Genomic DNA, 21,500 nt, shown 5'->3' on the forward strand with positions numbered 1-21,500 from the left:
ATCAAAACTATGAAATAACACATATGGAATCATGTAGTAACCAAAAAAGTGTTAAACAAATAAAATACATTTTCAAAGTATATTATAAATTATAATTATATATGTATATATGTGCCATTTAGCAGACGCTTTTATCCAAAGCGACTTACAGTCATGTGTGCATACATTCTACGTATGGGTGGTCCCGGGGATCGAACCCACTACCCTGGCGTTACAAGCGCCATGCTCTACCAACTGAGCTACAGAAGGACCAGGTAGCCACTGTTTGCCTTGATGACCGCCTTGCACACTCTTGGCATTCTCTCAACCAGCTTCATAAGGCTGTCACCTGGAATGCATTTAAATAAATAGGTGTGCCTTATTAAAAGTTCATTTGTGGAATGTATTTACTTCTTAATAATGCGTTTGAGCCAATCAGTTGTGTCGTGACAAGTTAGGGGTGGTATACAGAAGTTAGCCCTATTTGATCTTCTGATTTGGTTTAAGCATTGTTGTGGACTTAGAACATTAAAGTTGGTTGTGTTTCTACTTCTAATGTGTGATTTTGAGAGTGAAAACCTTAAAAGAAATGGGGGAAATCCAAATCCTGGAAACCGTTTTTTTTTATTATGGCAAATAATGTATTGGCTGGCAATAAATGTATTGGCTGGTAAAAAAAATACCTCCCAGTGGCTGATGAACTATTTTTTAGTCCCTGTTCATAAACTACCTCAATAGCTATCAAGCTAACAATCTGTTTACTTTACCAGAGTATCTAAACATTTGTAGGCCCAGAAAAAAAATGAAAAGGGACAACTTCTTTAGAAGATCAATGGTCATAGCAATGGATGAATGACTGATTTCTTGCATGTTGTCACTCACAAACTTGACACTCTTAAAGAGTGTACAATGTTCTTATGCACGACACAGTGCCTGGACACAGCCCTTAGCTGTTGTATATTGGCCCGAGGAGCCTTATTACTATTATAAATTGTTTACCAAAGTAATTAGAGCAGTAAAAATAAATGTTTTGTCGTACCTAGCATTCAGGGTTGGAACCACCCAGTTTCTAATCATTTTTAGAGCAAGTGTGCTTCAAAAGTAGCTAGATTTCATATAGGCCAAATATGCTATATCTCAATCAATGAAACACCAGTGGTACCAATGATTTTTATTTTATTTAGAACCTTGACTACAATTGAAAAATTGAAACGGGCCAAAAATGTTTAAGTGTTTTAAGAGAGTTGGGCCGGAAACCAAAGGGTTTGAGTTACGAATCCCGTGCTGACTAGTTGAAAATTCTTAGCCCTAGTCGCTCAGGATAAGAGCATCTGCTAAATGATGTAAACATTTAAAATGACTTTCTAATTTCTATTTCATGTTTGACATTGCAAATAAGAATCTGTTCTTAAACCACTTAATGGGTTAAATCGTCTACTACTATTGACAGTCTGAAATTGTTGTTTTACAACCCTAAACAACACTACTTACAGGCCAGGAAGCAGTCCATACTGAAGGAGATGTTATCCAGACAAATCGCTGATCCTGGACCTGATCCATTGTCAGTACTGAACTGGAGCCAGAACCTGAGGAGAAACACAATATGATCTCATTCAACTCTAGTATGAGATGAAGATGAAGTATGCCTGCTCCCAATGCAGATTCAAGTCAAAGACAAGATAAAGATAGAGTATGTTAAATGAGTGTAGATATCCTTGCAAAAAGTTTCTTGAGCGTAATGATATCCCTGTCTTATCCTCATCCTCGACTCAAGTTTTCTACTGGAATTAGTACATAAAGGAGTTCAAACATGACATAACTAAAATATTCTACGAGCACAACTACATACATCAAAAGTAACATTGTTGATCACAATGATTTTTATGCCAGTACTAGAACATGTCAGAAAGACCTCATTTAGAGAATGAGTGACTTCTGCCCTTACTGTAGTGTTCTATTAGAAACGGCAAATAGACAGAACACTGATGCATGGCCTCAAAGACCAGTTTACATTACTGGATGAGGATCTTTTTCAAGTCATCGTGAATTTCAGGTAGCTACTGTTCTTTTCCCTTCAATTTGCTCATGCTATTTAATGTGCAATGGCGAGACAAAGGGAACAGAAAAGATACATGACAGACTACTGTAGAGAGACAACTTTGTTACTTTACTTTGTTACAGAATAAAATCCTATCAAAATCAAGACACTCATTTTTTCCTCCCATCTTGCGTTACAAAAATGTCTTCAAAAGGTGGGCATTTTCTTGGTGGTCAAAATGCATCCTTTGTGACTCCTGATTGAGAATACATCTAAGTAATATTTAATTTGCATTTTATTTTACCTTTATTTAACTAGGCAAGTCAGTTAAGAACAAATTTTGTATTTTCAAAGACGGCCTAGGAACAGTGGGTTAACTGCCTGTTCAGGGGCATAATGACATATTTGTACCTTGTCAGCTCAGGGATATTGAACTTGCAACCTTTCGGTCACTAGTTCAACACTCTAACCAATAGGCTACCCTGCCGCCCCATGTGGAAGTGTTGGCCGTCTTTTTCATAGTACCCAAAAGGTTAATAAAGTAACTCCTAATTTAACTCCTAACTTGGCCTTCATCTACTTCCATACTGCCCTTCACAGTCCAACAACATGGGTCGCTACTACAACCTAACCTTTATCCACTGACTTCCCTATTCCTCTGCCTATATTTCAGAGATCCAGACCAAAGGTCATACCTTGAGTCCGGGCGAGTTAATAAGGCGTAAGGACACGCATTTTAATTAAGAACATGGGCAGAACAAACTCCATAAAACCGGGAATAAAAATATAATAACTCTCTGAGGATTGGGAATAGCACCAGCTCTGATGATAGAGAGTCCTCAGTCAAGCACACAGAGATGAAACAAGCCGTATAGCTTTTTCTGATTTGATTTATTTCAGCTGCTCACAGTGAATAACTGAAAAATGCCATAGCTAATTGGAGGAAAAGGCAGAGGAGTGGAGGCCTCTGTATAGATTTTCACTTCCTTGTTTGTTTGTTTTTAAACAAGTGATTACAGTGAGCGATAAGGTGAATATTGAATTCACCGTACAAGGCAAGTGAACAAATTGGGATTCATTACGTTTGCAGGGTGAAAGGGAGGGTTATCTTAAAATGGAATGTAAATGTTGAAAATCTGCATTTGGAAGGAAGAACTGAAGAAAAAAGCTGTTCATTACTGTGTCTTTGGACCTGAGAGGCTGTATGTATTTTTTTCATCCCAAAAGAATACACAAAGCACATGCATCTCTGTGGTTTGCGGGTTCTTTTATGCTTTGACATGGTGCACGTTTCCAATGTAGTATGATTCTATAATCTCACCATATAATGGAGCAGTGCCCCATATTGACCCTGTTAAATATTCATACACTTCACTTTGTTTGCCTAAGGCTGGGATTGGCCAAATCACTTGTCTCTTTGTCAATGGACCAAATTGATCCGCCGTACCAGTCAACAAGTCCATAGAGAGGAACGATAATGCGTCTCCAGCCTTTCTTGGTCTTGGGCTCATTGGCAGAGTACCACAGTCTGCGCTGCTCCTCTGGTCGTGTGCTGTTTTCCACCAGCCACAAAGACAGTGCCCTTCTCTGGCCACCTCCAGAACACATCAAGAACCGTACCTGTTGGGGAGATAAAAAACGTAGGAGTATTATGAGTCAGAATAGGACTTGACTAAGACACACACTGACATCTCAAATCATTTGTTTGAACGCATCCGAGAAACCTCTTCTGATTTTTCTTTGAGACACTCCTTTGATTTAATTCTCTTCTAGAATTACATTTCCATAAAAATAACAATCAAGGCAAGGGCTGATTTCAAGGTTTTACTGCTAACCTACAAAGCATTACTTGGGCTTGCTCCTACCTATCTCTCTGATTTGGTCCTGCCGTACGTACCTACACGTACGCTATGGTCACAAGATGCAGGCCTCCTAAATGTCCCTAGAATTTCTAAGCAAACAGCTGGAGGCAGGGCTTTCTCCTATAGAGCTCCATATTTATGGAATGGTCTGCCTACCCATGTGAGAGAGGCAGACTCGGTCTCAACCTTTAAGTCTTTACTGAAGACTCATCTCTTCAGTGGGTCATATGATTGAGTGTAGTCTGGCCCAGGAGTGTGAAGGTGAACAGAAAGGCTCTGGAGCAACGAACCGCCCTTGCTGTCTCGGCCTGGCCGGTTCCCCTCTTTCCACTGGGATTCTCTGCCTCTAACCCTATTACAGGGGCTGAGTCACTGGCTTACTAGGGCTCTTTCATACCGTCCCTAGGGGGGGTGCGTCACTTGAGTGGATTGAGTCACTGAAGTGATCTTTCTGTCTGGGTTGGCGCCCCCCCCCCCTTGGGTTGTGCCGTGGTGGAGATCTTTGTGGGCTATACTCGGCCTTGTCTCAGGATGGTAAGTTGGTGGTTGAAGATATCCCTCTAGTGGTGTGGGGGCTGTGCTTTGGCAAAGTGGGTGGGGTTATATCCTTCCTGTTTGGCCCTGTCCGGGGGTGTCATCGGATGGGACCACAGTGTCTCCTGACCCCTCCTGTCTCAGCCTCTAGTATTTATGCTGCAGTAGTTGACGTGTCGGGGGGCTAGGGTCAGTATGTTTTATCTGGAGTACTTCTCCTGTCTATCCGGTGTCCTGTGTGAATTTAAGTATGCTCTCTCTAATTCTCTCTTTCTTTCTATCTCTCTCTCTGAGGACCTGAGCCCTAGCTCAGTTGGTAGAGCATGGCGCTTGTAACGCCAGGTTAGTGGGTTCAATTCCCTGGACCACCCATACGTATAATGTATGCACACATGACTGTAAGTCGCTTTGGATAAAAGCGTCTGCTAAATGGCATATATTATTATATTATTATTATATTAGGACCATGCCTCAGGACTACCTGACATGATGACTCCGTGCTGTCCCCAGTCCACCTGGCTGTGCTGCTGCTCCAGTTTCAACGTTTCTGCCTTATTACTATTATTTGACCATGCCGGTCATTTATGAACATCTGAACATCTTGGCCATGTTCTGTTATAACCTCCACCCAGCACAGCCAGAAGAGGACTGGCCACCCCTCATAGCCTGGTTCCTCTCTAGGTTTCTTCCTAGGTTTTGGCCTTTCTAGGGAGTTTTTCCTAGCCACCGTGCTTCTACACCTGCATTGCTTGCTGTTTGGGGTTTTAGGCTGGGTTTCTGTACAGCACTTTGAGATATCAGCTGATGTACGAAGGGCTATATTAATACATTTTATTTGATTTGATGCTCTACTGTCATAATTACTAGTTTAGAAGTAGTGTACCCACATCCAGTTACTTGCAGTTGCAGGGTACATCATGAAGATAAACACCTGCACTCTGTTGAATGTTCCCCAGTGTTATTAGATGCAACATTTTAACCTGAAATGTCTTCATCCAGCCAGACGTTCAGGGAAGACATTTGGGTATAAAAAAACATGTATCTAGATAAAACTGCAGGAGCAGTGTGCAGGTATCTGTCTTCATTTCATGAAAGTTAAACCTGCAGATTCATCAATTGTCTCAGCTGTACACTATGCTATACAAAGTTCCCGATTCATATTGCTCATATTCTTCTCAAACAAACTGCACAACATTCCACCTGACTAAATGCTATCTTTCTGTCTCTCCAGTATGCACAGGTGACGAATAGGGTTTCCCTCTGATAAAATGTGTAACTATAATTTCAATGATGTAGTATTAGGTATTCTATCGCAGTGTACCATCTCCCTCACTCAATAATCATTGATCCAGATTTCACCTTTGTGAAACTGTGAGAAGTTCCCCGACATCAAGATTATAGAAGTCAAACAGTGTTTGCCAGGCATTACTTTGAGGTGAACATGACCGGCAACTAATAACCAAGCCATTCTACTCTTGAGATTGGGTCCTGCGTCAGACAAACCAGACCGGCAGGTACCATACATTGGACAGCTCAGGGTCGTGTAAGGGGAAAGATTGAGGTGCTAATCTGGAATCATGGCTAATCTTTGGGCCCTTGCCAAGGAACCACTGACTGCGGCTAGCTGGGCTGTAGCGGTGCCGCGAGCACAGTTCAGGACTGATATCCCCATCTCTGTTTATCTTTCCATCTCTTCATCTTTGGCTCTCTCTCTCTAGTCGTGCTTATCCACACACTCCTCTCGCTCTCCTGTTCACGCTCTTTCCCCAGCACTCCACCTTCCCCCACCTCCAAAATACAGAAGGGGGTGCCCTTCTATGGACACCATACCAAATACCTCTAAATATGGACACTATACCAAATACCTCTAAATATGATATTGGCCCACTTGCCAGACACCTCCTATAAAGAGGCGGACTTTTACAACCATAGCCGTGGACTCACCCTGTCTAGACCTGACTAACAACCCCGCTGGACGCAGACTGACCAATAAGGTATGAATAATGCATTCCATATCGCCAGCCTCTTATTAATTGGGTTGACCTTGTGTCTGGAAATCCCCATGATAGCTTGCTAACCCGCCACTATCTGGGTTGGGACCAAATTTCATGCAATCTGTGCATTCAATGAATTAATTAAATTGATAAATGAAGCAGTGCAAGCTTCCACATGCGCTCCCCCTCACCTGTCCACTGCAGCTCTTCCCAGGCCAGTGTAAATGGGTGTGGGTGTGCAAGCGTGCGTGGGTGCATGCGTCTGTCTGTCTGTCTGTCTGTCTGTCTGTCTGTCTGTCTGTCTGTCTGTCTGTCTGTCTGTCTGTCTGTCTGTCTGTCTGTCTGTCTGTCTGTCTGTCTGTCTGTCTGTCTGTCTGTCTGTCTGTCTGTCTGTCTGTCTGTCTGTCTGTCTGTCTGTCTGTCTGTCTGTCTGTCTGTCTGTCTGTCTGTCTGTCTGTCTGTCTGTGTCTGTTTGTTTGTTTTCTGGCAACTTACAAGGTAAACTAATAGTTAAATGGGGAGATATTGCTTCAAGATATTCAACAATAACTTTTAAATCAATTAGTTGAATTAAGGAGTAAGGAGAGCTCTGCTCATTATACCTACAAATTATTTTCAGTCTTTAGGCAATCCTGCTATTATCAAGAAATTTGTTTTTCAATAGTAATACTGCTCTATTTTTATTCCAGGTGTGCCTGTTTTCTTCCAGACTCTCCTGTCTAACATAATTAGTCTGTCCATTCATTCATGTTGTTGTTTGTGCTCCACACTTTCTGTGTCTCAATCCCAAAAGGCACCCTATTCCCTACATGGGTCCTGGTCAAAAGAAGTGCCCAATAAAGGAAATAAGGTGCCCTTTGGGACACACCCTGTGTGTAAGTCTGGTTGGTCAGACTTAAAAGACTACATCTGAACTATTTGTGCTATGCGCCTTAATCATAATTACCCAATGGTGAGTCTCCAAATGTGCACACAACGGGAGAGCATTGTGTGTGTGTGTGTGTGTGTGTGTGTGTGTGTGTGTGTGTGTGTGTGTGTGTGTGTGTGTGTGTGTGTGTGTGTGTGTGTGTGTGTGTGTGTGTGTGTGTGTGTGTGTGTGTGTGTGTGTGTGTGTGTGTGTGTGTGTGTGTGTGTCTCTGAGTGTCTGGTGTATCTGTCTCTCTGTGTGTGTGTGTGTGTGTGTGTGTGTGTGTGTGTGTGTGTGTGTGTGTGTGTGTGTGTGTGTGTGTGTGTGTGTGTGTGTGTGTGTGTGTGTGTGTGTGTGTGTGTGTGTGTGTGTGTGTGTGTGTGTGTGTGTGTGTGTGTGTGTGTGTGTGAGAGAGAGAGGAGAGAGAGAGAGGGCTCTCACCTCACATCGAGAGTTCCGTAGGGGAGGGGGGAAGAGAGGGCTCCTGAGCAACGTTGACACCTGATGACCCTTGGACTGCCCTCCATCCACACTGAACATGGCACCTGGAAGGCACACACACACACGCACACGCATACAAACAGATAAACAGACAGAACAGAAGATTATATGCACCCACACACACAAACAAGTACGTAAACACACAGAAAACCAGTTAAATATCTGTGCTTTGCAACAACAAAACAGTTCAATGACATGGCAGATTTGACAAAAACAATAGAGGTTGTGTTTTCTGTTATGCCCGAATTTGAGCATACAGTGTAGACCTTACTTTGCATTACAGCCACTAAAGGCATTCGGTAAATTGATGATGAACAAGTCCAGAAACAACCCCAAGCCCCTATTCTCCAGAACTGGATTGGTACTGTATAAGCTATATGGTTCAGCTCTACTTTTTCCACATATATACCTACATCTATCCAGTCATTTCAGATCTTCACAAGTGCTTTAGGGGTAATAGACTGCCTCAACGGTAGCTAGGGGTTGTGTACAGGGCTTGTGTTATCGACATCAGAATGGATGATTCACCTGAGGATGATGAACAGCTGGGCCGCACCCCCTTTGGTGGGGTGTGGACACGCCTCCAGGAGGATCCCTTGGCCGCTGTTGGCTGCCAACCGCACTCACCATCCTCGAAAGAGCAATAGCTGCCAATGAGAAACTGACCTGAGAGGAAGAGAAAGACAGAGAGCGCAAGAGAGGTGGAAAGAGGAGAAGAAAGTGAGTAGCCTTGTAGCTCAATTGACCTAGAGAGATACAGACAGACAGTGAGAGAGATGGAAGGGTGAAAGGGGAGAGACCAGAAGAAGGAGCAAAAATACAGGGGCTAATAATTTCAGAAAAAGTGAGAGAAAGAGCAAAAAAGGGCCCAACCAGCGCCCAACCAGCTTTTACACATATGAAAGAGATGTGTCGAAGAGAGAAGAGAAAGAAAAGGGGAGGATGAAAAATTAATTATAGAAAAAAGGTTTGGTGATGCAAGCCTGCTGTCAATCTGCACTTTTGCACACCAATATCTCTACCTGTACATGATCATCTGATCATTTATCACTCCAGTGTTAATCTGCAATATTGTAATTATTCGCCTACCTCCTCATGCCTTTTGCACACATTGTATATAGACTCCCCTTTTTTTCTCTACTGTGTTATTGACTTGTTAATTGTTTACTCCATGTGTAACTCTGTGTTGTCTGTTCACACTGCTATGCTTTATCTTGGCCAGGTCGCAATTGCAAATGAGAACCTGTTCTCAACTAGCCTACCTGGTTAAATAAAGGTGAAAAAAAACATTGGGGGGGGGGTTGACTGCACTTTATAATCTGCAATAGGTAAGCAGCTTGGTTTGAAGAAATCAACTGTGGGAGCAATTATTAGGAAATGGAAGACATGCAAGACCATAATCTCCCTCGATCTTGGGCTCCACGCAAGATCTCACCCCGTGGGGTCAAAATGATCACAAACGGTGAGTATAAATCCCAGAACCAAAGTAACAAAGCCTACCATCAGCAAGGGCATTGAAGATGAAACGTGGCTGGGTCTTTCAGCATGACAATGATCCCAAACACACCGCCCGGGCAACGAAGGAGTGGCTTCGCAAGAAGCATTTCAAGGTTCTGGAGTGGCCTAGCCTGTCTCCAGATCTCAAACCCACAGAAAATCTTTGGAGGGAGTTGAAAGTCCATGTTGCCCAGCAACAGCCCCAAAACATCACTGCTCTAGAGGATATCTGCATGGAGGAATGGGCCAAAATACCAGCAACAGTGTGTGAAAAAAAGACTTATAGAAAATGTTTGACCTCTGTCATTGCCAACAAAGGGTATATAACAAAGTATTGAGATAAACTTTTTTCATTGACCAAACACTTATTTTCCACCATAATTTGCAAATAAATTCATAAAAAATCCTAGAATGTAATTTTCTGGATTTCTTTTCCTCATTTTGTCTGTCATAGTTGAAGTGTACCTATGATGAAAATTACAGGCCTCTCTCATCTTTTTAAGTGGGAGAACTTGCACAATTGGTGGCTGACTAAATACTTTTTAGTAGGAGGAGGGGAGGACCATCCTCCTGAGTGAAAAAAGAAAAAGGGAAACCTTTAAAAAAAGTATTTAGTAGGATAAAAAGTGATCCTTTTTAGATAAAACTGTACTAACTATATTCACGTCACCAAATAATTGACTAAAAAACACTTTTGTATTGAAGGTCTAGAGTAGCCTCTACAGCACTCTGGAGGGTAGCACCGTGGTGTAGCCGGAGGACAGCTAGCTTTTGTCCTCCTCTGGGTACATTGACTTCAGTACAAAACTTAGGAGGCACATGGTTCGCAGCCCCGTCCATAGACTTATATCGTCCTCCAACCTATCAGAGCTCTTGCAACATGAACTGACATGTTGTCCACACAATCAAATGATTAGAGAATTAATCTAGCAGTGAAAGCATAAGCTACAGCTAGCTAGCAATGCAGTGCATACAATGTGGTGAGTATTTTACTCAAAGAGAGAGAAAGAATGGAATATGAATGACAGTCATCAATTATTCGGTAATAGAAATAAGGCCATGCTCAAAAAATAATCTTATCTTAAAAGAAAGTTGTATTACAAAAGTAGTTTGAAATGTTATGGAAAAGTTTACAGGTAACCCTTGAGATATTTTGTAGTCATGTTGAGCAAGTTGGAGCCAGTGTTTTTCTGGATCAAACGCACCAAATAAATGGACATTTTGGATATATATATAGACATAATTAATCGAACAAAAGGACCATTTGTGCTGTTTATGGGACATATTGGAGTGCCAACAAAAGAAGCTCGTCAAAGGTAAGGCATGAATTATATTTTTATTTCTGCGTTTTGTGTAGCGCCTGCAGGGTTGAAATATGGTTTCTCTCTTTGTTTACTGAGCTGCTATCCTCAGGTAATAGCATCGTTTGCTTTCGCCGAAAAGCCTTTTTGAAATCTGACATGATGGCTGGATTCACAACATGTGTAGCTTTAATTTGCTATCTTGAATGTGTGATTTAATGAAAGTTTGATTTAAAGTAGTAATTTATTTGTATTTGGCACTCTGCATTTTCCGGGGCTTTTGGCCAGGTGGGACGCCACATATCCCAGAGAGGTTAATAAATCCTCTTAGAGCTACCCCCTACTTTTTTCAATCTCCGCCTGAAGACATACCCAAATCTAACTGCCTGGAGCTCAGGCACAGAACCAAGGATATGCATATTCTTGGTACCATTTGAAAGAAAACACTCTGAAGTTTGTGTAAATGTGAAGTGAATGTAGGAGAATATAAAACAATAGATCTGGTTTAGATAATACATTGTTGTATCATCATTTTTAAAATGAACAAGATAAAACAAACATTCAGATAGGATGATGGGGACAATTTCAGTGAAAAGCATAAGAGAGCAACAGAACTTGTGCAAAGTTTCAGAATGATAACTTCCAAAATGAGTGTGCTACATGACATTTATCATGAAATCACCAAGGTGTCCCACACAAGTATCCCAAATGTACCCAAGTGGCCAAATTGGTCAAGTTATACATTTTAAATGGAATAACTATATACAAAATACCAAAATGGTATTCTAACAGACGTCCCCCAAAATGGAGAAAAAACATGAAAAAATAGACACATTTACAAAATAACACTTTCAATATTTGGAAGACCCTCAGTCCTCTACACAATAGTATGCTGCTGATGCCAGGTGCCATAGCGCATCCATGCCTGCAGAAATACATTTGGGCAGATTAACACGACTTGTGGCAGGAGCTGGATGAACCAGCTTCAGTGGGGCATGGATAGCTTGGCACTGGGGGCTCCCATTCGGAGTTAGTGTCACTGTGAAAGAAAATGTTCAGTTAGAATAGTTTCACATATGAGCCCAATATAATATATATATATATATATATATATATATATATATATATATATATATATATATATATATATATATATATATATATATATATATATATATATGTGTGTTTATTATACCTGTTGATACTGGGCCCATATGTGAAACTATATATATAGAGTACAGGGAACATAAGGTTGAATATATTATTATAGACCTGCTAGATCTACTGTCTCATTTATATTATGACAGACCAGCTAGATCTACTGTCTCTTTTATATTACGACATTTCAGCTAGATCTACTGTCTCTATTATATTATGACAGACCAGCTAGATATACTGTCTTTATTATATTACAACATACCAGCTGTATCTACTGTCTCCATTTCACTTTGGCCATTGTGGGCCTGCCCTCCCCTCAACAGCCTCAAATAGGTTATTTCATTTCACAAATAATATTTAATATTATTCATTTCAAACAACGGCATTGGCATGAGAAAAACTTACCAGTCCAAAACGATGTCCTCTCCGTTCAAAAAATATTCCTCCATTTGGGGATCTCTAAATGAATCATCCTCCAACAATCTCTGTCTCATTTTCCTGATCAATTTCTTCAAAAATTGTGTGTACATCTGTATATCTAGACTTAGATTTAGCTTTCCCTGACTTAGTCGCCATACTGATTGATATATATATAAACAGCTGAAGACACGCTTTACCAAAACAACGCTATGTGTTTCTCCTTCCGGTATGAAACTTCAATAGCGAATGACCCTCTTTATGCCGGAGTTTACGACATGGGTTGATCTTCCAACACATAAACATTGCATATTGCCGTTTACCTCAGCTCATTGGTTATCTACCCAGCTAGATTTCAAGACGATCAGTGATCATTGGGTTAAAATACAGTCAATCAACGAAACAGCGGTCATATCATTGTTGCGCAATGATGTCATTACTTGTTGTCTTCAAATCGGTTTCTTTCAGTCAATATGTCCCGCGAAATGTTACAAACAAACCAGTTGATTACAATGTAACCAAACATGACTGGAAAAGTCACGTTTCGTGTGTGTATTTAAATCGAATGTGTCGTCGAAAATGGAATGAGACGGAATTCACAACAGAAGAGGTTCACAAAATGTTTTGTGTTAGGCTGTAAAAATGGATTTTATCAAACAAAAAGACCATTCATTTTGTAACAATGAGCATTTGGATTGCAAACAGAGGAAGATCGTCAAAGGTAAACGATTTATGTTATTGCAGTTTGTGATTTTGTTAGGCCTGTGCTGGTTGAAATAGTTGTTTTTTTAATGGGGCTCTATCCTCAAATAATCGCATCGTATTCTTTCGCAGTAAATCCTATTTTAAATTTGACAACACAGTTGGATTAGCAAGATTATAGGCTTTCGAAACATGTGAGACACTTGTATTTTCATGAATGTTTAATATGACTATTTATGTAGCGATCACCGTATGTTGTCGAATTTAATCCCGTTAACGGGTTCGGTGCGCAGAGGTTAACGTAAATAATCGATACATTGAAGACGGGATGATCTGTGTTCAATACAGGAAGAAAATAATAATATGCATATCTTATCTTCTGGGGATGAGTAGCAGGCAGTTGAATTTGGGCATGCATTTCATCCGGACGTGAAAATACTGCCCCCTATCACCAAGATGTTAACTGGCACCGACCGCCACTGATATATAGCTGCCTAAAAGCAACTTCATAGGGGGAAGATAGTTGCCCAGGGCTTCTAGTAGGACAATTTGTCCTGTTTCACATTGACTCTACCAAGTCATCTCGGCAAGGATGCATGTTGCCAGCTCTAGCACTTTAAGGGCCTGTACCACTCCTGCAGTTTGTTCCCATAACTGAAATAGTTTCTTCTGTAACTTGTTATCTCTACACTAATTGACACTGGGTGACACAATTAAGTAGACACAAAGATACCCACAGGGAAGGGAACATACGTTCATGCACACACAAACACACACACACATGCATGCAGACACACACACAAACACACAGAACCAAATCAGCATTTGTGGCCACAAATGCAATTATATCTCTGTCTTCCACCGATTGATGATCAGTGAAGCCTCTGCTCAACTGTCGGGACTCATCTGCAGAGGCGAGGCAGAGCGAGAAAGGGAGGGTGGAAATTATGACCTATGACTGTAAACACATCGACCAGCATATTCTTTGATCCTCTAACGGGTTGATGTGTAAAAATGAATCCACCCTCCATCTTCAATGTCAATGCCATAAATTCCTCTTGATTGAAATTAAATAGATAAATGATGAATTGATCATACGGAATAGGTTACGCCCGAAGGGTAACATGGTGTGTTTTGGGACTCTGGAGTCCCTGGTAGATGGACACAAATGCAGGGCACAACTGCAAGTGACTGAGGAAGAGAGAGGGATCAGAAAGAGAGAAATAGGAGGGAGAGAGAGAAGGGACAGAGGGGGAGAGATGGAGAGGTGGGAGGGATGGAGAGAGCAAGCCATGGGAGAGCGAGCTCTAGTTCCCAACACAAATAGACTTTGTGCTTACCATCACGTTGCAATCCTCAGGACATAATTTGAGTGGAAAAGGGCAGGTGACTAATAGATCCATTGTTTATGGCATGAGAAGTAGAGTAATGTACAGTACTTTCCACTTCTCATGTCAAATAGAGTCAATCCACTAAATGAGATCAATGATGTAACTTGTGATATCGTAACCACTGACAAATAACTACTCCATAATTGACAGGGTTGACTGGCACTATTTGAAGATGAGATACAACAGTGAAGTTGCCACAAAGAGGAAGCTTCGGATGGGTAACGAGCTTCCAAATAATTTGTTATGCACACCTCTCAAGTCACTCACTGTACAAAGGCAACGGTATCAACAATTCCAGTGAATCCCAAGCTGTGTAACCTCTGGCCGCCACGCCTACCGATCTCCATGCATTTCATGTTTTAAGTAGTGATTCATTCAACTGTCATGCAACGGTCGGTCTCTCTGGGGCATCTCCAGCACACGCCACATTTCAAATGTACACTATGCCCCTGGGTTAGTGTGCTAGTCTAATTGGCATTGATAGCTTGATGGTACTAGGATCATTAGCAGGGAAAAAGCCATCAGGCCTGGGATTTGAACCCTCACGTTAGCCTCTTATTTCGCTAGCCCCCACGGTTCACAGGGAAGTGGCCATCATAGGCATGCTAATGTTATTTCTGGTCAGCTTCACATACATGTGCATGAATGTAGATTAATTTAAGGTAAATTAACATTCTGTATGTTTTTCCTGGAATTCATTTCAAATGTGTTTACAGAGATATGTACAGCGACACACATGCAATTATATACAGTGCCTTCAGAGAGTATTCATACTCCTTTGCACACCTGGATTGTACAATATTTGTTCATTATTATTTTCAAAATTCTTCAAGCTCTGTCAAATTGGTTGTTGATCATTGCTAGACAACCATTTTCAAGTTTAGCCATAGGTACATTCTCACTGTCTTCTTGGTAAGCAACTCCAGTGTAAATTTGGCCTTGTGTTTTAGGTTATTATCGTGCTGAAAGTTGAATTCATCTCCCGGTGTCTGGTGGAAAGCACACTGAACCAGGTCTTCCTTGAGGACTTTGCCTCTGCTTAGCTCCATTTCTTTCTTGTCCTGAAAAACTCCCGACATGATGCAGCCACCACTATGCTTGAAAATATGAAGAGTAGTACTGAGAGTATGTGTTGGATTTGCCCCAAACAAATCCAAAGCATGAATGCATTCATGCCCCAAAGCATGAATGCATTCTCTCCAAGAAGGAGTAGCAGTCGGACGTGTTTTTGTCTTGTCCCGTCTTGTCCCGTTTACATATTCGTTTTCCTCATTTTCCTCTAATAATGAGGTAATTGAAACCAGGTGTGTAGGAAAACAAGACAAGAAAATGGAAAAATTAAACGTGGATTGGCAATGGCTAGAAAACCAGTGACGTCGACCACCGAGTGCTGCCGGACAAAGAGAGGAACAGACTTCGGCGGAAGTCGTGACAGTACCCCAAACCCCCCACCCCCCATCCACTTGACGCGCGGCCCCAGCAGCGCACCGACACTTGGCCCCGGGGACGACTCGGAGGGTGGTCCGGACGGAGATGGTGGAAATCCCGCAGCATTGAAGGGTAACGCCTGCTCAGTGTCCGCGTCCAGCTCCCACACTACCGGTGACACCAGGCAGGAGGCCGGGAGTATGGGGGCAGGATCCATGGGCCGCTCCACTGTGTCATACAGCCGGGACAGTGCGTCTGCCTTCATGTTATGGGAACCCGGTCTGTAAGAAAGTTTCAAAACAAAACAGGTGAAAAACATGGCCCACCTTGCCTGGGTAGGGATCAGTCTCCTCGCTGCCCAGATGTACTCCAGATTACGGTGGTCAGTCCAGATGAGAAAAGGGTATTTAGCCCCCTCAAGCAAATGTCTCCACACCTTAAGTGCCTTGATGACAGCCAACAGCTCCCGGTCCCACAAGTCATAGTTTTGCTCGCCGGGCTAAACTTCCTCAAGAAGAAGGCATAGGGACGGAGCTTCGGTGGCGTACCCGAGCGCTGAGAGAGCACAGCTCCTATCCCAGCCTCGGACGTGTCCACCTCCACTATGAACGCCAAAGAGGGATCCGGATGGGCCAGCACGGGAGCAGAGGTAAACAGAGCCTTTAGGTGACCAAAAGCCCTGTTAGCCTCAGCCGACCACTGCAAATGTACCGGTCCCCCTTTCAGGAGTGAGGTAATGGGAGCCGCTACCTAACCAAAACCCTGGATAAACCTCCGATAGTAATTGGCAAACCCTAGAAACTGCTGCACCTCCTTTACCGTGGTGGGAGTCATCTCCACCCCCGAGGTGGAAATGCGGTACCCTAGGAAGGAGACGGACTGTTGGAAGAACAGACATTTCTCAGCCTTGACGTACAGGTCATGCTCCAACAGTCGACCAAGCACCCTGCGCACCAGGGACACATGCTCGACGAGTGTAGCGGAGTATATCAGAATGTCATATACACCACTACACCCTGCCCGTGCAGGTCCCTGAAAATCTCTTGGAAGACTGATGGAGCATTCATCAACCCGTACGGCATGACGAGGTAATCATAATGCCCCGAGGTTGTACTGAACGCCGTCTTCCACTCGTCTCCCTCCCAGATACACTACAGATACACTACACTGCATGTTGTAAGCACTCCTGAGACCAAGTTTGGTGAAGAAGCGCGCCCCCCGTGAATTGACTTAATCGCAATGGTGACAAGAGGTAGCGGGTAACTGTACCTCACAGTGATCTGATTTAGGCCTCTGTAGTCAATACACGGGCGCAGACCTCCCTCCTTCTTCACAAAAAAGAAACTTGAGTAGGCGGGTGAAGTGGAGGACTGAATGTACCCCCGACGCAGGGATTCGGAAACATATGTTACCATAGCCGCCATCTCCCCCTGTGACAGGGGATACATGTGACTCTTGGTAATTGCGGCGTCTACCAGGAGATTTACCGCACAATCCCCCCGTAGTTGGGGTGGAATGCGCACGGTGGAGACCTGGTCTGGACTTTCCACCGTAGTAGCACCAACGGAAACCCCTAAACACCTCCCTCAGCACTCTCACAACCACCCCGTGAGAGCCCTCTGTTGCCATGATATGGTGGGGTCATGACAAGCTAACCAGGGAAGGCCTAGTACCACGGGAAGCACATGAGAGTCAATAAAGAAGAGACTGATTCTCTCCTCATGACCCCCCTGCGTCACCATGCCCAGAGGAATGGTAGCCTCCCTAATCAACCCGGACCCTAATGGTCGATTGTCCAGAGCGTGAACTGGGAAAGGCCTTACCACTGGAACAACAGGGATCCCTAAACTATGGGCAAATGCTCTTTCGATAAAATTCCCAGCTGCGCCTGAATTGACGAGCACCTTATGCTGGGAATGCGGGGAAAATTCAGGAAAGTAAACATGCACAAATAGGTATACAACAAAGGGCTCTGGATGAGAGTGGTGCAGGCTCACCCGGGGTGACACCAGAGTTCCCTGCCTGCTCCCTCGACCCCTATAGGAACCAACCCGGCACCGACCAGCAGTGTGACCTCTTCGGCCACAGATGGTACACGTGAAGGCCCCTCCTTATTTGGTTACTACATGATTCCATATGTGTTTTTTCATCGTTTTGATGTCTTCACTATTATTCAACAATGTAGAAAAAAGCAAAAATAAAGAAAAAACCTTGAATGAGTAGGAGTGTCCAAACTTTTGACTGGTACTGTACATGCATATTGAACTGCACACATGCGCACGCACACACTCACTCACGCACACATGCACATACAGTGGGGAGAACAAGTATTTGATAACCTGCAAAATCTGCAGTGTTTCCTACTTACAAAGCATGTAGAGGTCTGTAATTTTTATCATAGGTACACTTCAACTGTGAGAGATGGAATCTAAAACAAAAATCCAGAAAATCACATTGTATGATCTTTAAGTAATTAATTTGCATTGTCCAGCCCCGTTGAAGGTTGCTAATAACCATCTGGATGATCCAGAGGAGGAATTGGAGAAGGTCATGTGGTCTAAACTCCACTCGTCGTGTTTAGAGGAAGTAGAAGGATGAGTACAACCCCAAAAATACCATCCCAACCGTGAACATGGAGGTGGAAATATCATTCTTTGGGGATGCTTTTCTGCAAAGGGGACAGAAAGAGTGCGCCATATTGAGGGGAGGATGGATGGGGCCATGTATCGTGAGATCTTGGCCAACAACCTCCCTTCCTCAGTAAGAGCATTGAAGATGGGTTGTGGCTGTGTCTTCCAGCATGACAACGACCCGAAACACACAGCCAGGGCAACTAAGGAGTGGCTCCGTAAGAAGCATCTCAAGGTCCTGGAGTGGCCTAGCCAGTCTCCAGACCTGAACCCAATAGAAAATCTTTGGAGGGAGCTGAAAGACCGTATTGCCCAGTGACAGCCCCGAAACCTGAAGGATCTGGAGAAGGTCTGTATGGAGGAGTGGGCCAAAATCCCCTGCAGCAGTGTGTGAAAACCTGGTCAAGGTTTCTGTACCACAAATTAAGTCCTGCTTTTCTGATGTATGAAATACCTATGTCATGCAATACAATGCAAATTAATTTACTTAAAAATCATACAATGTGATTTTCTGGATTTTTGTTTTAGATTCCATCTCTCACAGTTGAAGTGTACCTATGATAATGATTACAGACCTCTACGTGCTTTGTAAGTAGGAAAACCTGCAAAATCGGCAGTGTATCAAATACTTGTTCTCCCCACACATCACACAAACACACACATACACGAACATCTTGTACCTAATTATTTTGAGGGTGCATTGATGGCCAAATTAAACTTATTTTAATTAATCATGACTTAAAGAAGCATTATCTTCTATATTGTACAATTTAATAGAACTGTGGCCTGTGCATTTCAATGGGCATGATGGCCCTGCACACAGACGTCCAGCCAGCCAGAGACGTCCAGCAAATCCAACATTGGCATAAAACTGTTCCTTTGAGAAAACAAATGTTTTCCCGTAAATTAAAAATAAGAACCGTGGAAACATTTTAAGGGTGAGAAATGCTAGCGATGTATGGTGTCGAAGTGGGAAACATTTATGCTCTGACTGCGCTCTGCAGTGCCTCTGTCGAGTAAGTTCAGGCAGCCGTAGTTGTGGGCTACGTCCCAAATGTCACTGTATAGGGCTGAGGTCAGAAATAGTGCACTATATAGTGAAAAAACTGCCATTTGGTACATAGCCATAGCTGTGTAATGGCAGGCAGTCTGGGCACAACAGCTTCATTAAAGGAGCTCTCACCATGGTTGATCTATTTTGCCGCTTTACCAAGGTTGAGAGGATACTCGGCGCACGCGACACCCACACAAACAGACTTCAACCTCCATTACCCACAACAGACCCAGTCCAATGGTGAAGTACACTGAGTAAAAATATAAACACAACATGTAAAGTGTTGGTGCCATGTTACATGAGCTGAAATAAAAATTCTCAGAAATACGGACAAAAAGCTATGTTCTCTCAAATTTTGTGCACAAATTTGTTTACATCACTGTCAGTGAACATTTCTCCTTTGCCAAGATAATCCATCCAACTGACAAGTGTGGCATATCAAGATGCTGATTAAACAGCATGATCATTACACAGGTGCACCTTGTAATGGGGACAATAAAAGCACACTTTAAAATGTGCAGTTTTGTCACACAACACAATGTCACATATGTCTCAAGTTTTGAGGGAGCATAAAGTTGGCATAATGACTGCAGGAAGGTCCACCAGAGCTGTTGCCAGAGAATTGAATGTTCATTCCTCAACCTGAAGTTGCCTCCATTGTCTTTTTGCCTTTTTGTTGCAAAAATAAAATTCTGATTGGCTGGGCCTGGCTCCCCAGTGGGTGGGGTGCAGCCCACCAATGGCTGCACCCCTGCCCAGTCTTGTGTAATCAATAGATTAGGGCCTAATTTATTTATTTATAATGTCTTATTTCCTTGTATGAATTGTAACTCAGTAAAAATGTTGAAATTCTTGAATGTTTATATTTTTGTTCAGAATAGATCAGCTGTACTCACTGCACATGTCCCCTTCGTCGTCGCCGAGTGGGCAGTCCATCGTGAAGTCACACAACTGTCCCAGAGGGACCCCCGGGCCATGGTGACAATGGTACTGGCCCTGGAGGGGGATGTTGTGGAAAGGGGAGGGATCTGGAGAGAAGCAAAGAGAGCGAGACAGAAACACATCTGTCAACAGAGAGAAATTAATCATCATCACAATGACATGGTTGAGGCTTGAGGGTGTCATGAAATGGACACCGTAAACAAAACTGCTACCATGTACTATTTACAACAGAAAAGTGTAGTTTGCATAGATATACACACACATGTACTTTCACATATGATATTGTAACGACCCTGGGTTTATAAGCGCGGAAATCGACTCTGTCGCACGAGCATGCTTTTGCGGCACAGTCGATAGCGCGCCGGACCTCGGGCAAGAAGGTCGAGGGTTTGAGACCTGCTCCCTGCCTGTTTCAATACCATGGTGTCAGAAGTGATCGGACCCTGCATCCACGACAGTGCGTGTGCTTGGCCGGTAAGCGCGTTCCTGTAAGACGTAGAGTCGCAAGCTAGTGCGACGACGCACTCTTTGGAGGGAATTGTGTAATGACCCTGGGGTTTTCAGCGCGGAAATCGACTCTGCTGCACGAGCATGCTTTTGCGTCACGGCTCGAAGGTCGAGGGTTCGAGACCTGATCCCTGCTGTTTCATTACAATATGATCCCATGTTGTTGTGGAACGGGGAGGGATCTGGAAAAATCATAGAGATAGATAGAAACACAGAGCAATGAGTGCTGGAGGTTAGTCTTGCGGTACTGCTGCCACCGTCAGATCACATACACTGAGTGTAAAAAACATTAGGAACATACTCTTTTAATGACATATACTGACCAGATGTATCCAGGTGAAAGCTATGAACCCTTATTGATGTCACTTCTTAAATCCACTTCAATCAGTGTAGATGAAAGGGAGGAGGTGTGATAAAGAAGGATTTTAAAGCCTCGAGACAATTGAGGCATGGATTGGTATGAGTGCCTATCATGGTAGCTGGGGCAGGAGGGTAGCCTAGTGGTTACAGTGTTGGACTAGCAACCAAAAGGTTGCAAGCTCAAATCCCTGAGCTGACAAGGTACATACAGTGCCTTGCGAAAGTATTCGGCCCCCTTGAACAGTCTTCCAAGTAAGTCTTTATCCACATTATAGCAGGGGGTGTAAAGCCATAACAA

At 43.1% G+C, this 21,500-nt stretch overlaps 1 protein-coding gene across 1 annotated transcript in view; it reads right to left on the minus strand.

Annotated features, from left to right (window-relative positions):
- The window catches only part of LOC124046245 (leukocyte tyrosine kinase receptor-like), a 359,722-nt gene that overhangs the window by 111,010 nt on the left and 227,212 nt on the right, over positions 1-21,500 (minus strand). Inside the window, exons 3-7 of the mRNA XM_046366398.1 lie at positions 20,290-20,421; positions 8,344-8,481; positions 7,756-7,859; positions 3,465-3,637; positions 1,471-1,565 (exon numbers count right to left, since the gene is read on the minus strand). Coding sequence (XP_046222354.1) covers positions 1,471-1,565; positions 3,465-3,637; positions 7,756-7,859; positions 8,344-8,481; positions 20,290-20,421 — 642 coding nt within the window. The remainder of the gene's footprint in view (positions 1-1,470; positions 1,566-3,464; positions 3,638-7,755; positions 7,860-8,343; positions 8,482-20,289; positions 20,422-21,500) is intronic.

Source organism: Oncorhynchus gorbuscha, linkage group LG10, assembly GCF_021184085.1.
Source record: "Oncorhynchus gorbuscha isolate QuinsamMale2020 ecotype Even-year linkage group LG10, OgorEven_v1.0, whole genome shotgun sequence".
In the NCBI taxonomy this organism is placed as follows: domain Eukaryota; kingdom Metazoa; phylum Chordata; class Actinopteri; order Salmoniformes; family Salmonidae; genus Oncorhynchus; species Oncorhynchus gorbuscha.